The sequence below is a fragment of the Capsicum annuum genome, chromosome 3 (genome assembly GCF_002878395.1).
Source record: "Capsicum annuum cultivar UCD-10X-F1 chromosome 3, UCD10Xv1.1, whole genome shotgun sequence".
Classification (NCBI taxonomy): Eukaryota; Viridiplantae; Streptophyta; class Magnoliopsida; order Solanales; family Solanaceae; genus Capsicum; species Capsicum annuum.
The window spans coordinates 11,768,413-11,781,891 of NC_061113.1; the positions used below are offsets into that span (position 1 = coordinate 11,768,413).

The following is a 13,479-nucleotide window of genomic DNA, read 5'->3' on the forward strand; positions in this document are numbered from 1 at the left end:
TATTGATTTGAAAACTTGCAAGATCACTACTGAAAAGGAAAACTGCACCCTAAAGGCATAGGTTAGCAAAGTTAATTCATCAAACCTGTACCTCAAAGTCTAAAGTGTTAAAACTATCTCTTTCTAAAAAAAATATTATGAGTAAGGAATAGGAAAGAATTGAGTCTGAGCTTAACGAGTGCAAAAATGATTATTCTTTTGAAAAAGAAAAGGTGAGGAAATTAATTCATGAAGTGTCTAAGCTAAAAATGGATCTTGAGAGAGCCAATAAATGGACTAGCTCTTCTAAAATTGTCAATAAGCCGAGTGAAAGAACTCACAATGAAAAGAGTGGATTAGGATTTTACAAAAACACTAATGCAACAAGGGATTTGTGTTACTTATGTGGAAATTTTGGACATACTACTATTAAGTGTCCAGTTTCTAAAGAATGGGGCTAGAAGCACAAATATAGCTAAAGGAACCAACTTCACGTTATCTCAATCTAACAAAAAAGGAGTCAAAACTAGCCAGAGAAACAGATACACAAATTTGTTGCCTTGATGGGCTAGAAGAAACTTGATTCATTCTTTTGATCTTAAGAAAGGACTCAAGTTTTTCTGGGTTCCTAAAACTAGCCCCTAAATTATTTTGCAGGTAAAAGTTAAAGGAGGAAAATGACATTGTTACATCAATTTGCTCAAGACATATAACTGGAGATAAATAAAAATTCCTTGACTTACGTCATTTGAAGGGGGAATGTGTCATTTGGAGATAGTAAAAAGGGTACCATCACTGGAGTTGGGAAGATTGACATATCTAAATAAAAAGATTTGGAAAAATAATATCATGTGGATGGATTAAAGCACAATCTACTCAACATCTCACAACTCTATGATAAAGGAAACAAGGTAACATTTTACTTTTGTAGGTTGCAAGGTGAAGAAGCTGGATGCAAAAGAAATTGTTCTAATTGCTAGAGACATAGAAATATGTATAAGGCTGATATCATGGAAATGAATGATACAAGGTTAAATGTCTAAGTACAATTAAGAATGATCCTCTCCTATGGCACAAAAGACTTGGACATGCGATTCTAAAACAACTAAACAAACTAACTTCTAAGGACATGGTGATGGTTTTGCCCAAAATTAAGTTCAAAGAGAAAAGGTTTGTAGTGCATGAAGGGGGAAGAAGTTAAGATCATCCTTCAAAATAAAGAACTATGTCACCACAACCAAGTGCCTTGACCTGGTCCATATGAACCTTTGTGGACCAATGAGGGTACATAGCAGAGGAGGCATGGGCTATGTTTTTTTTATTATTGATGATTATTTTAGGTTCACCTGGAAATTATTTTTAACTTCCAAGGAGGATCCCTTTGATGCCATTTCTATTTTTATCAAGAAAATGGAAAAGAAACTAGGTACTCCACTAATTTCAATCATATCTAATCATGAAACTGAATTTGAAAATGTAAAATTCTTGAAATTTTGTTAGGACTTTGGAAGATATGGTTAGAATAATGATGCTTGCAGGAAATCTGATCTTAGGTGAATTTATGCACGTAAGTATCATAATTTACGCTTGTTTAGCCCTTTTTAGGACTTCTCATGTGCGTAATGAGTTGATATTCATATAATTGAGAATCTATGTATTAAAATACTTAATTATAATGTTTAAGGCATGTTCAAAAGAAGTTTAGAATCAAAATCATCACTTAGCATTTTGAAGAGAAAACTATTGTTACTAACTTGAGATATGTGTTATTCTAGTGTATTTCATTGAATTCTATAGTGTTGTATGCACTAATTCATCTTGTTTGCTTTATAGGAGGCCATAGATTATGTAAACTCAATGTTGGGAAGATAAAAAAAATTTGAAGTGGAAAGACACCCAAAAAGTGAGGAATGCAAAGACAAAAGGAAGGAGTTCAAGATGATGAAATCTGAAAAATTTGGTGCCATGGGCGTACCACGCCCTTTGACCTTTAACGGTGTGCCACTCCCTTACACACAAAATAAATGTGTTCAAAATAGTGTGAATTTTCGTTAAGTGAGTGCACGCCCCTAAATGAGGAGCAACACAAGCGTGTCACACCCATAGTCACAAAACAACCAACTTTTGTCCTAGTATAAATAGAATACTTCCCTTTTGTTGTAAATACCTTGGCCGACTTTTGGGAATGTAAAACACTTGAGGACGGCTAGAATTAGGGTTTATTTATCTTTAGTTTGATTTTGGTTTTTATAGATGAATTTCATAATTACGATTCGTTGTAAATCCACGAGTGGCTAAACACCCTCATCTAGGGTGAGGCCAAGAACATGGATACTTAAGCTTATATTTGAGTTGATTTATCTTTATTATAATGTTTGGTTGTTCATATTATCCTTTTTATTGCTATTATACAGATTCACGGCCCTTAGGATAAATCTATATTTCTATTGTGAGCCTGAAGAAGGAACAATATATTGTAACGTGGGATGTATGGAGTGGAATCTTAAATGTTCAAGGGATTGAAGTTAGGATTTGTGTTTAGGATAGGAAGATACCTAATTAGACCCACTTTAATCATATATAGGATGAAATATAAGTGTGTTTAACTTAGTCCTCACAGCTCCACTCAACGATTTAGTTGTCGGGCTAAGTTAGATAATCGATATAGAGGCTCAAGAGACCATAGTCATGTTATCAACCCCGTGAATTAACAACCAAGCTAATTAACTAAACTAACAAAATTGTCTAGCTAAGTAAGATTGTTTGTAGTGCCTTGACCCTGGCTTCTTCCTCAATATTGTCTTCAACACTTTATAATTCTGAATTGTTTATGGTTACTTTAGTTTCTATAATTTTAAACATTATTGGTTACATTAGAATTTGTTTAAGTTCTTTAGCATTGATATAATTAGATTGTTGTTGATCAAAAGTCCTTGTGAGATCTAGATTTGGCTTCTAAAAGGTATTTTATTACTTGGGTGACCACATACACTTGTGAGTGCGCCAGGACCAACTAGTTTTTGCGCCATTGCTGGGAACTTGAAAATTGACAACTGTCTTATTTTAACTTTGCTAAGTTTGTTTCACAGGTGCTAACAACTTGATCTTAACTTTTGAATTTGCAGGCATGGGTCTGAAAATTAAGTAAGCTGCAAGGGAAAGGGATTTGGTTGGCCTATATCCTGAATCTGAGAGACACTTACACCAGCTAAGGAGAGAAGCAATACTTCTCTATTGAATACCTTAAATTCAGGAATAATTTGTGTAAGTGTCGCTCGATCACGGCGTCTCATACCACCGTAGAGTACACCAAAAGAATACATTACAAGAACTCATCACGGCGTCCCATACCACTGGAGAGTACACCAAAAGATTAAACCATCAATATATCAAGTCACAATAACACAATCACTTACCCAAAATCGTGGGTCCACATTCCCACCATTGCCTTTTATGAGGTCTACAGTTATCATCAAAACCATATTTATATACAACAAAATCGAGATCTCCATAACATTGCTATATAGTCACTTATTCTCTATTTTATTAATGAGCTTCAAGTTTAGTCTATATTAGCTAATTACCAAATCCATGAAGCACTAGTTTACAAGTTTTATAGTTTACTAATCATTAAATAAGGAAAAGCTGCAAGTTACCAACACCATTACTTATTCACCTATCTCAAGGCCATTATCTAGTTAGCAACCTCATTATATAAGTTGTCATTGCCCTTAATTTTACACATGATTATCCTATCAAGTAGAATTAACCCAATCTTTAGACTAACTTATCATTAGTTACTAATTAGAGTCAACAACGGTCACACCCTTTATTTAGTGATTAGTGACAAAGAATGAGTATCAATTACCACGAAAGATATCATGTCTCGATGTCACTACCCGAACTGGGGCCCTGGCCGTGATGAGCATTCCAAACCATGAAGGCCCAAAACACCCCTATCTATCTGGTAATCATGCACATAATTCATATGATAAAAGAAATGCGGAAGATTCACGATACTACGGAAAAATGATCAACCTGAATGTGATCATAACACTGAAAATTGAAATCCAAGATATATCTGAACAATAATGTCTGACTAAGTCTGTGAAATCTCTACTACGGACTAAACAAACTGTCTAAAATCTAGGACAAGGCCCCTAGTAGACCAAAACAGAACTAAAGATAATTATCTGAAATAACCAGGCCTTCTGGATCATAGAAGGCTCACCACTACACAATTTGATCTGCGATCTAAAATATCTGCTGTTTATCTGGACCCCTAGACTGTGCCTCAGAACCTGGAGGGAGGGTAGGTCAGCACAAAAGTACTGGCATGCGAAGCAATCAAAAATCGAGTACTTGAACATATATATAAAATAGATGAGAGCAATTTTTCAATAAACTTCATGCATAAAATAGTTTTTGGAAACACATGGGCATCATTCGAGTAATCATAAATCATTCTTGTCAAAATAGTTTCTGATATTTATATTACTTCTGAGTTAGGTGACACTCCCCTATATTTTCTGATATTCACGAGCTATATGGAATCCGTCATTGACTCGGCGGGGAAGCCTCCAACCCGAGTGTGCTGCAAGAGTTGGAGTCTCTGATTCTAATACGCCATACGGTACTAGGCCAGCGTAATATAAGATATACCCGGATCAACAAATCACGGTTTTGAGCAATGAGTATCTGGACTCATGCCTTCTTTGGGGAACCACCTAACATCTCTTTCTGCCCAATTTTTAACCATTTCTACTCATGTAACATTCTAATCACAAAATCTGTAAATCTGATTTCAAACATGCATTCTATTCTATTCTGAATTTATCATGGCATTTTCTGAGTTGGTGTAGTCACACCAAGACTTGAAAGTTCTATTTCTGAGCCATAATGCAATAAGCATGATCTTTCATAAAAATGTAGTTTCAAACCACTCAAAACATGTAATTTACATAAAAGATTCATGTTCTGAAAACTCAAGTCAAAACTATGCAAAAACTCTCATCAAATATATGGTGGTCACGTACTTTTGGCAAAACCATGCACTCTTTCATTATATGTATATTCAACATTCACAACCTTCTCTTTCGTGTTCAAAAGTCATATTCAAAACATAGCAAAAGCCAAAGTATTTCATATCATGCTCTTCAAAATGCAGTCAAAACAATTTAATCATACGAAGATGAGAAAACTCATAACAAGAGAGGGATTCATTATAATTCATGCTCTCAATTGAATAACCATTCTTGAATACATACGTACATATATACATAATTTCAAATCGATTTGGAGGAAAGGCCTAAAGACCAAAACAATACCGTCAAAATTTCTAAAACATAATTATATTCATAAACTTCAAAACCCCATTCTTAAAACATGATTTCTATGCCCATGAGATTTAGGAAAAATCCCGCGTACCTCGAATTAGGAAGACAATCGGTGCTTATTGAAGCCTACGTCCTGGGGATTCCAAATATGCGATCAACTTCGAAACCTTCGGTTGAATCTTGAACTACTTGGGTTTTTATTTTGAAACCCTAGAGAGGATTCTTGATGATTTTGATGAAAATAAGGTTAAGTTTCTCAAACATACCCTAAATCCTTTGTTTGGACGGTTTTAAAGGTTAGGGAATATGACGATTGTCAATTTGACCCTCTCCACGACGTGCTAGACGCAAAAATGATGATGTTTACGACTGAAACTATAAATTATTCATAACTTCTTCACCGAGTGTCCATTTTAGATGAATCTTATATCGTTTGAAAGATAATTCAGTCATCTACGTAATGAAAGGTTGAAATGTGGGAAATTCCACATAAAAATTAATTTAGATCATTCTAGAAGATAATGCTTAGACTTTTCATGGACGAAATTTAGCTAAGAAGATGTCGGGGTGTTACAATATCCCCCCCTTGGGATCATTTGTCCCAGAATGATGATGCAGAAAATAGAAAAGCACGATTTCAAGCAAACAAAGGCATGGAAAGAAAAGGACAAAGATTGTACCTTCCATCACTTCATTCACTGGATCAAATAAATTTGGGTATCTATCTCTCATATCATCTTCTGATTCCCAAGTTGCTTCTTTGACTTTCTGATTTCTCCATAACACTTTAATTGAAACAATCTCTTTGCTTCTCAACTTTCTAACTTAGCGATCCAAAATTGTTACTGGCTCTTCTTCGTAGGACAAGGAGTCTGTCACCTTGATTTCTTCGATGGGTACTACTAACGAATGATCTCCAATGCTCTTCTTTAACATGGATTTATGAAATACTGGATGGACAGAACCCAAACTTGCGGGCGACTCTAATTCATACGCAACTCTACCTATTCTTCTCATAATCTGGTATCATCCTATATAGCGAAAACTCAGCTTACCCTTCTTCCCGAATTGCATAACTCCCTTTATTGGAGAAACCTTAAGAAATACCCATTCTCCAACCTCAAACTCTAACTCTCTCCTCCTAACATCGGCGTAGGATTTTTGATGACCCTGAGCTATTTTAAGTCGTTGTCTAATAACCTTCACATCTTTCATCGCCTGATGAATAAGATCAATCCCAAACATCTGCATCTCACCCACTTCATACCACCCTATTGGTGACCTACATCTTCTCTCATACAATGCCTCAAATGGAGCCATCTTAATACTAGAATGGAAACTGTTATTATAAACGAACTATATCAATGGAAAGTGCTCCACCAAACTACCTTTAAAATCAATCACACAGGACCTCGACATATCCTCAAGGGTCTGAAAGGTGCTCTCAGCTTGCCCATCAGTCTGAGGGTGAAATGCTGTACTTAAGTTCACTTGGGTACCTAAGTCTTTCTGAAAAGATTTCCAAAATTGAGAAGAAAACTACGTACCTCGGTCGGATATGATAGACACAGGTGCCCCATGCAAACAAACTATTTCTACGATGAATAGCTTAGTATAATCCTCTCCCGAATAGTTAGTCCTGACAGGCAGAAAGTACATTGACTTGGTCAGCCTATCTACAGTTACCCATATAGAATCATACTAGTTTTGGGACTTCGGAAGTCCTGTATTAAAGTCCATATTGATCATCTCCCACTTCCATAAAGGCAATGCTATCTCTTGAGAAGTACCACCTGGACTCATGTGTTCCACCTTGACTTGCTGACAATTTAAACACTTGGAAACATACTTAGCCACATCACACTTCATATTATTCCACCAATAAATGGTTTCTAAATCATGATACATTTTTGTAGAGCCTGGGTAAACAACATACCTCAATGTGTGAGCCTCGCTAAGGATTCTTTTCTGCAACCTATCTACATCAGGCATACACAATCTACCCTGATATCTCAGAATACCATCGTCACCAATCTCAAATGACATTACTTTCTGTTGACCCATATCTCTCTTAATCTGCATCAAGATGGGATCTTTGGCTTGCTTTTCTTTAACTTCGACACAAAGGGATGATTTAGCTATCTCATGAACAACCACCCCTACATCTTCAGAATCTAAGAGTCGTACTCCCAAATTTGCAAGGCGGTGAATGTCCTTCACTATCTCTCTCCTCCCCTCTTCAACATGAGAAAGGCTGCCCATAGACAACCTGCTAAGAGCGTTGGCTACAACGTTTTCCTTTCTCGGATGGTAATGCAGGCTCATATCATAGTCTTTCAAAAGCTCCATCTAATGCCTCTGCTTGAGGTTCAATTCTTTCTATAAGAAAATATACTGCAAACTTTTGTGGTCAGTATATATATCAACATGCACTCCATAGAGATAATGCCTCCAGATTCTAAGTGCAAACACCATGACTGCTAACTCAAAGTCATGAGTGGGGTAGTTTCGCTTATTCACCTTTAACTGCCAAGATGCATAAGCTACCACCTTACCATGCTGCATCAGAACATAACCAAGTCCCACACGGGACGCATCACAGTATACCACAAAACCATCTACCCCCTCAGGAAGAGTCAAAATAGGAGCAGTAGTCAGCTTGTCCTTCAACATCTCAAAATTATTTTCACACAAGTCAGACCATACAAACTTTACCTTTTTTTGAGTCAATTTAGTGAGCGGAGTAGCTATGGAGGAAAAACTCTCTACGAACCTTCTATAATAACCTGCCAGACCCAAGAAGCTCCGAATATCTGTTGGAGTTGCGGGTCTGGGCCATTTTCTTACTGCTTCAACTTTTTGGGGATCCACTCTAATACCGTCACTAGACACAATATGACCCAAAAACGTAATTACATTAAGCAAAAATTCACACTTAGAGAATTTTGCATACAAGCTATGATCTTTAAGAGTCTGAAGAATAATTCAGAGGTGAGTGGCATGATCCTTCTTATTTTTGGAATAAATCAAGATGTTGTCAATGAATACTATCACAAACAGATCCAGAAACTGATGAAAAACTTTATTCATTAGGTCCATGAAAGCTGCAGGGGCATTAGTCAATCCGAAGGACATGACTAAGAATTCAAACTGACCATATCTAGTTCGGAAAGCTATTTTGGGAATATCTGACTCTCTAACCTTCAACTGATGGTATCCCGAATAAAGGTCTATCTTTGAAAAAATCTAGGACCCTGAAGCTGGTCAAAAAGATCATCAATCCTAGGAAGAGGATACTTATTTTTAATCGTGACCTTATTCAGCTGACGATAGTCTATGCACATACGAAGGGAACTGTCTTTCTTTCGCACGAAGAGTACAGACGCACCCCAAGGTGACACACTGGGGCGTATAAAACCTTTATCTAGAAGATCTGCTAGCTGTTCCTTCAACTCTTTTAGTTCTGCAGGAGCCATTCTATATGGCAGAATAGAGATGGGGCGGGTATCTAGCAACACATCAATACTAAACTCTATCTCCCTATTAGGTGGTATTCCTGGGAGATCACCTGGAAAGACTTTTGGAAATTCATTTACTACAGGGACAGACGGAAGAGGAAGACCCTCAGCATTAGAGTCCTTCACTCAGATAAGGTGATACAAACAACCTTTAGAAATGAGTCTTTGGGCCTGAGATAGGATATAAAGTGCCCTTTAGGTTCTAAAGAATGTCCCTCCTATTCTATCACTGGCTCATTCGGGAAAGAAAAAGTGACTCTTTGAATGTTACAATTTAACATGGCATAGCATGAATGGAGACAATCCATCCCTAAGATAGCATCAAAAGCAACCATATTGAGTTCTATGAGGTCTGCCATAGTATCCCGGCTAAGAATAGATACCACACAATTTTTATACACCTTCCTAGCCACAACAGAATCACCCATCGAAGTGGAAACAGAGAAAGGTTCAGAAATTATATCGAGCTCAAACCCGAAACCAACAGCAACATAAGGGGTCACATAGGATAGGGTAGACCCGGGGTCAAGTAACACATAAACATCATGGGAAAAGATTTGTAACATACTGGTGACAACTTCTGGGGAAACTTCTGCTTCCTGGCGGTTGGTCAAAGCATATAATCAGTTGCGACCGCTCCCGACAGTTGATGTGGCACCCTTTTGAGGTGGGAATGGTGACAAAGAATTTGCTTGAGACTTTGCACCATCAATATTCTTCCTAGCAGTTGGACAGTCCCTCTGAATGTGACTCGGTTGACCACATAAATAACAAACAAATCTGCCCAACTAACATCTCCCTAGATGATTTCTACCACAAGTCTCAGACCATGGAAAAGTACGATGCTGCTGAGACACACTACCTTATGACTGAGTATCCGGTACTCTGGATCCATGATAATTCTGGAAACTTTGAGATCGTCTGTCTACTGGTGGTCTGGGCATTTAGCCTTATTCTTCTTCTTCTGCCATTTATTTCCCCACTTACCGCTTTGAGGCTGACTGTAACCCTGGTCGGCAGATCTTGCTCTTTTTGCCTGTCTTTCTTTCTTCCTAGCTTCAGAAATCTTCTTTTTCTTCTCCTCTATCTGTTGCATATGAACTGTCAGCCTAGGAAAGTCCAAATCCTTGTTTAGCATAGCTTCTTAACACTTAAGCACCAGATCATCTGAAAGGCTGGAAGCAAACTTCCTCATTCGGGCCCTCACACTACTCGTCATCTCGGGAGCATAATGGGCCAGCTGATTAAATTTTAAAGTGTACTCCTGCACGCTCATCTTACCCTTCTTGAGGTTCATGAACTCCTCTTCTTTAGCTTCCCTCAGCTCCAGAGGAAATAATCTGTCAAGGAAAGCTTCTACAAACTCATCCCAAACTGTGGGCTCAGCACTGTCACCCTTTGCATCCTCCCACTCATTGTACCATTGGTTTGCTACTTCCTTCAGCTGGTAGGCTGACAACTCAACATCTTCAATCTGATCCACATGCATCACTTTGAAAATTTTATCCATTTCATCTACGAATTCTTGCGGATCTTCTTCTACCTTGGTGCCAATAAACTTAGGTGGGTTCATTCTCATGAACTGTCCCACCCTAGTAGCCTCCGACGTCACTGATGCAGACCCAACATATTCTGATCATTGAGCCTGATTAGCCACCAACTGTACCAGCATATAAATAGACTGTCTGAATTCAGCATTCAAAATATCCCTCTGAGCAGTCGGGGGACGATTAACATTGGTCTGTAGAGCCCGAGGTGGACTGGTCGGGACTGAAGGGACTCCAGGAGTAGGGACAGGGTCTGGGGTGGGAGCTCTATTACGTGTCCTCATTCCATGGTAGGACGGACTTCATCACTCTAAGCACTCTGATTAGTATTGAGATGAGGAGGCATGACTGTTATTTCTGTAAGACAAAAGATCACTGATTAGGAACAGACTTGACTCTGAAGCACAAACTAAATCACAAAGAAGGGAAGCATTTCCTAAATTCCTAGTAGCCTCTTTCTTATAAGTGTGGCCTGTTTTGGTCTACTGGGGGCCTTGTCCCAGTTTTCATAGAAGGCTAAACAAATAACCAGGCCTTTTGGATCATAGAAGGCTCACCACTGTACAATCTGATCTGCGATTTGAAATATCTACTATTTATCTGGACCCCTAGACTGTGCCTCAGAACCTGGAGGGGGGAGGTCAGCACAAAAGTACTGGCATACGAAGCAATCCAAAATAGAGTACTTGAACATATATATAAAATAGATGAGAGCAATATTTCATCAAACGTTATGCATAAAATAGTTTCTGGAAACACATGTGCATCATTCGAGTAATCATGAATAACAGTTACTGATCTTTGTAATACTTCTGATTAGGTGGCACTCCCCTACATTTTCGGATATTCCACGGGCTATATGGAATCCATCATTGACTCGACGGAGAAGCCTCCAACCCGAGTGTGCCACAAGGGTTGGAGTCTCTGATTCTAATACGTCACACGACACTAGGCCAACGTAATATAAGATATATCCGGATCGGCAAATCACAGTTTTGAGCAATGAGTATCTGGACTCATGCCTTCTTCGGGGAACCTCCTAACATCTCTTTCTGCCTAATTTTTAACCATTTCTAATCATGCAACATTCTAATCACAAAATCTATAAATCTGACTTCAAACATGCATTCTATTCTGTTATGAATTTATCATGGCATTTTCTGAGTTGGTGTCATCACACCAAGACTTGCAAGTTCTATTTCTGAGCCATAATGCAATAAGCATGATCTTTCATAAAAATGTAGTTTCAGACCACCCAAAATATGTAATTTGCATAAAAGATTTCATGTTTCAAAACTTAAGTCAAAACCATGCAAAAACTCTCATCAAATATATGGTGGTTATGTGCTTTTGGAAAATCCATGCACTCTTTCATTATATGTATATTCAACATTCACAACCCTCTCTTTTGTATTCAAAAATCATATTCAAAACATAGCAAAATCCAAAGTATTTCATATCATGCTTTTCAAAATGCATTCAAAATAATTTATATCATACGAAGATGAGAAAACTCATAAAAAGAGAGGGATTCATTAGAATTTATGCTCTCAATTGAATAACCATTCTTGAACACATACGTACATATATACATAATTTCAAATCGATTTGGAGGAAAGGCCTAAAGACCAAAACAATACCGTCAAAACTTCTAAAACATGATTTTATTCATAAACTTCAAAATCTCATTCTTAAAACATGATTTCTGTGCCCATGAGATTTTAGGAAAAACCCCCGTGTACCTCGAATTAGGAAGACAATAGGTTCTTATTGAAGCATACGACTTGGGGATTCCAAATATGCGAGCAATTTCAAAACCTACAGTTGAATCTTGAACTACTTGAGTTTTTATTTTGAAACCCTAGAGACGATTCTTGATGATTTTGATGAAAATAGGGTTAAGTTACTCAAACATACCCTAAATCCTTTGTTTGGACGATTTTAAGGTTAGGAAAAAGTCAAAATTACCCTTAATGACTCCTAAACGGAACTGAAAATTGGAACTTAAAAACCTAATTTTGGGTGCCACCGCAATGCGCCACAATCGCGGAGCCCCACTGAAATTTGACGATTGTCAATTTGACCCTCTCCGCGACGTGCTAGACACCAAAATGACGATGTTTACTACTAAAACTATAAATTATTCCTAACTTCTTCACTGAGGGTCCATTTTGGATGAATCTTATATCGTCGGAAAGCTAATTCAGTCATTTACGTATAGAAAGGTTGAAATGTAAGAAATTCCACATGAAAATTAATTTAGATCATTCTAGAAGTTAATGCTTAGACTTTCCATGGATGGAATTTAGCTAAGAAGACGTGGGTGTGTTGCACTAGACTACATCAACGGTTAGCCATACATGGCATAACCTCACATATATACACATGCACTTAAATAAAGTTGCCCCACACGGCATCATAACATTATTACCTCTTCCGAATTCACTGGGTATCATCATAACATCATTACCTCTTGCAGATTCACCGGGCATCATCATAACATCATTATTTTCTCCGGATTCACCGGGCATCATATAGTATCAATATCTCCTCTGAATTCACCGAGCATCATCATAGTATTAATATTTCCTTCAGATACACCGGGCATCATCATAGTATCAATATTTTCTTCAAATTTACCGGGCATCATCATAGTATCAATATTTTCTCCAATTTAGCGGGCATCATCATAGTATTAATATTTTCTTCGGATTAACCGGGCATCATCATAGTATCAATATTTCCTTCGGATTCACCGGGCATCATCATAGTATCAATATTTCCTCTAGATTCTCATCATAGTATCAATATTTTCCAAGACAACAACATACACACATATATGGCCCAAATCAATAAACATATACAAGTTCACAATAATTGAGTAATAAAGATATAAGATACATAAGAGTTACATAGTTCAAGCTTAAAGTGGGTCAAGTCCCACTTCTAACTCCCAATAATACTAAAGTCACTTCTACAAGACTAACTTCTACCCGGATTTAGGCTAGGTTATCTACGTTACACCATAAGGGCTTATCAATCCTTACTAAGCCTATAGGAGAAATCATCTTCAAGTATTCTTCCTAAGTCAACCCAACA

The 13,479-nt window shown here is 37.5% G+C and overlaps 2 protein-coding genes across 2 annotated transcripts in view; both read right to left on the minus strand.

The window, feature by feature from the left end:
- LOC124896567 overlaps positions 1 to 10,406 on the minus strand; it is a 19,612-nt gene extending 9,206 nt beyond the window's left edge. The window contains exons 1-2 of the mRNA XM_047408137.1: positions 10,021 to 10,406; positions 9,821 to 9,942 (exon numbers count right to left, since the gene is read on the minus strand). Coding sequence (XP_047264093.1) covers positions 9,821 to 9,942; positions 10,021 to 10,406 — 508 coding nt within the window. The remainder of the gene's footprint in view (positions 1 to 9,820; positions 9,943 to 10,020) is intronic.
- A 193-nt stretch (positions 10,407 to 10,599) lies between these two features.
- LOC124885482 (4,4'-diaponeurosporene oxygenase-like) overlaps positions 10,600 to 13,479 on the minus strand; it is a 10,798-nt gene continuing 7,918 nt past the window's right edge. Inside the window, exon 8 of the mRNA XM_047409052.1 lies at positions 10,600 to 10,737. Within this exon, the coding sequence (XP_047265008.1) occupies positions 10,691 to 10,737 (47 nt within the window). The 3' untranslated portion in view covers positions 10,600 to 10,690. The remainder of the gene's footprint in view (positions 10,738 to 13,479) is intronic.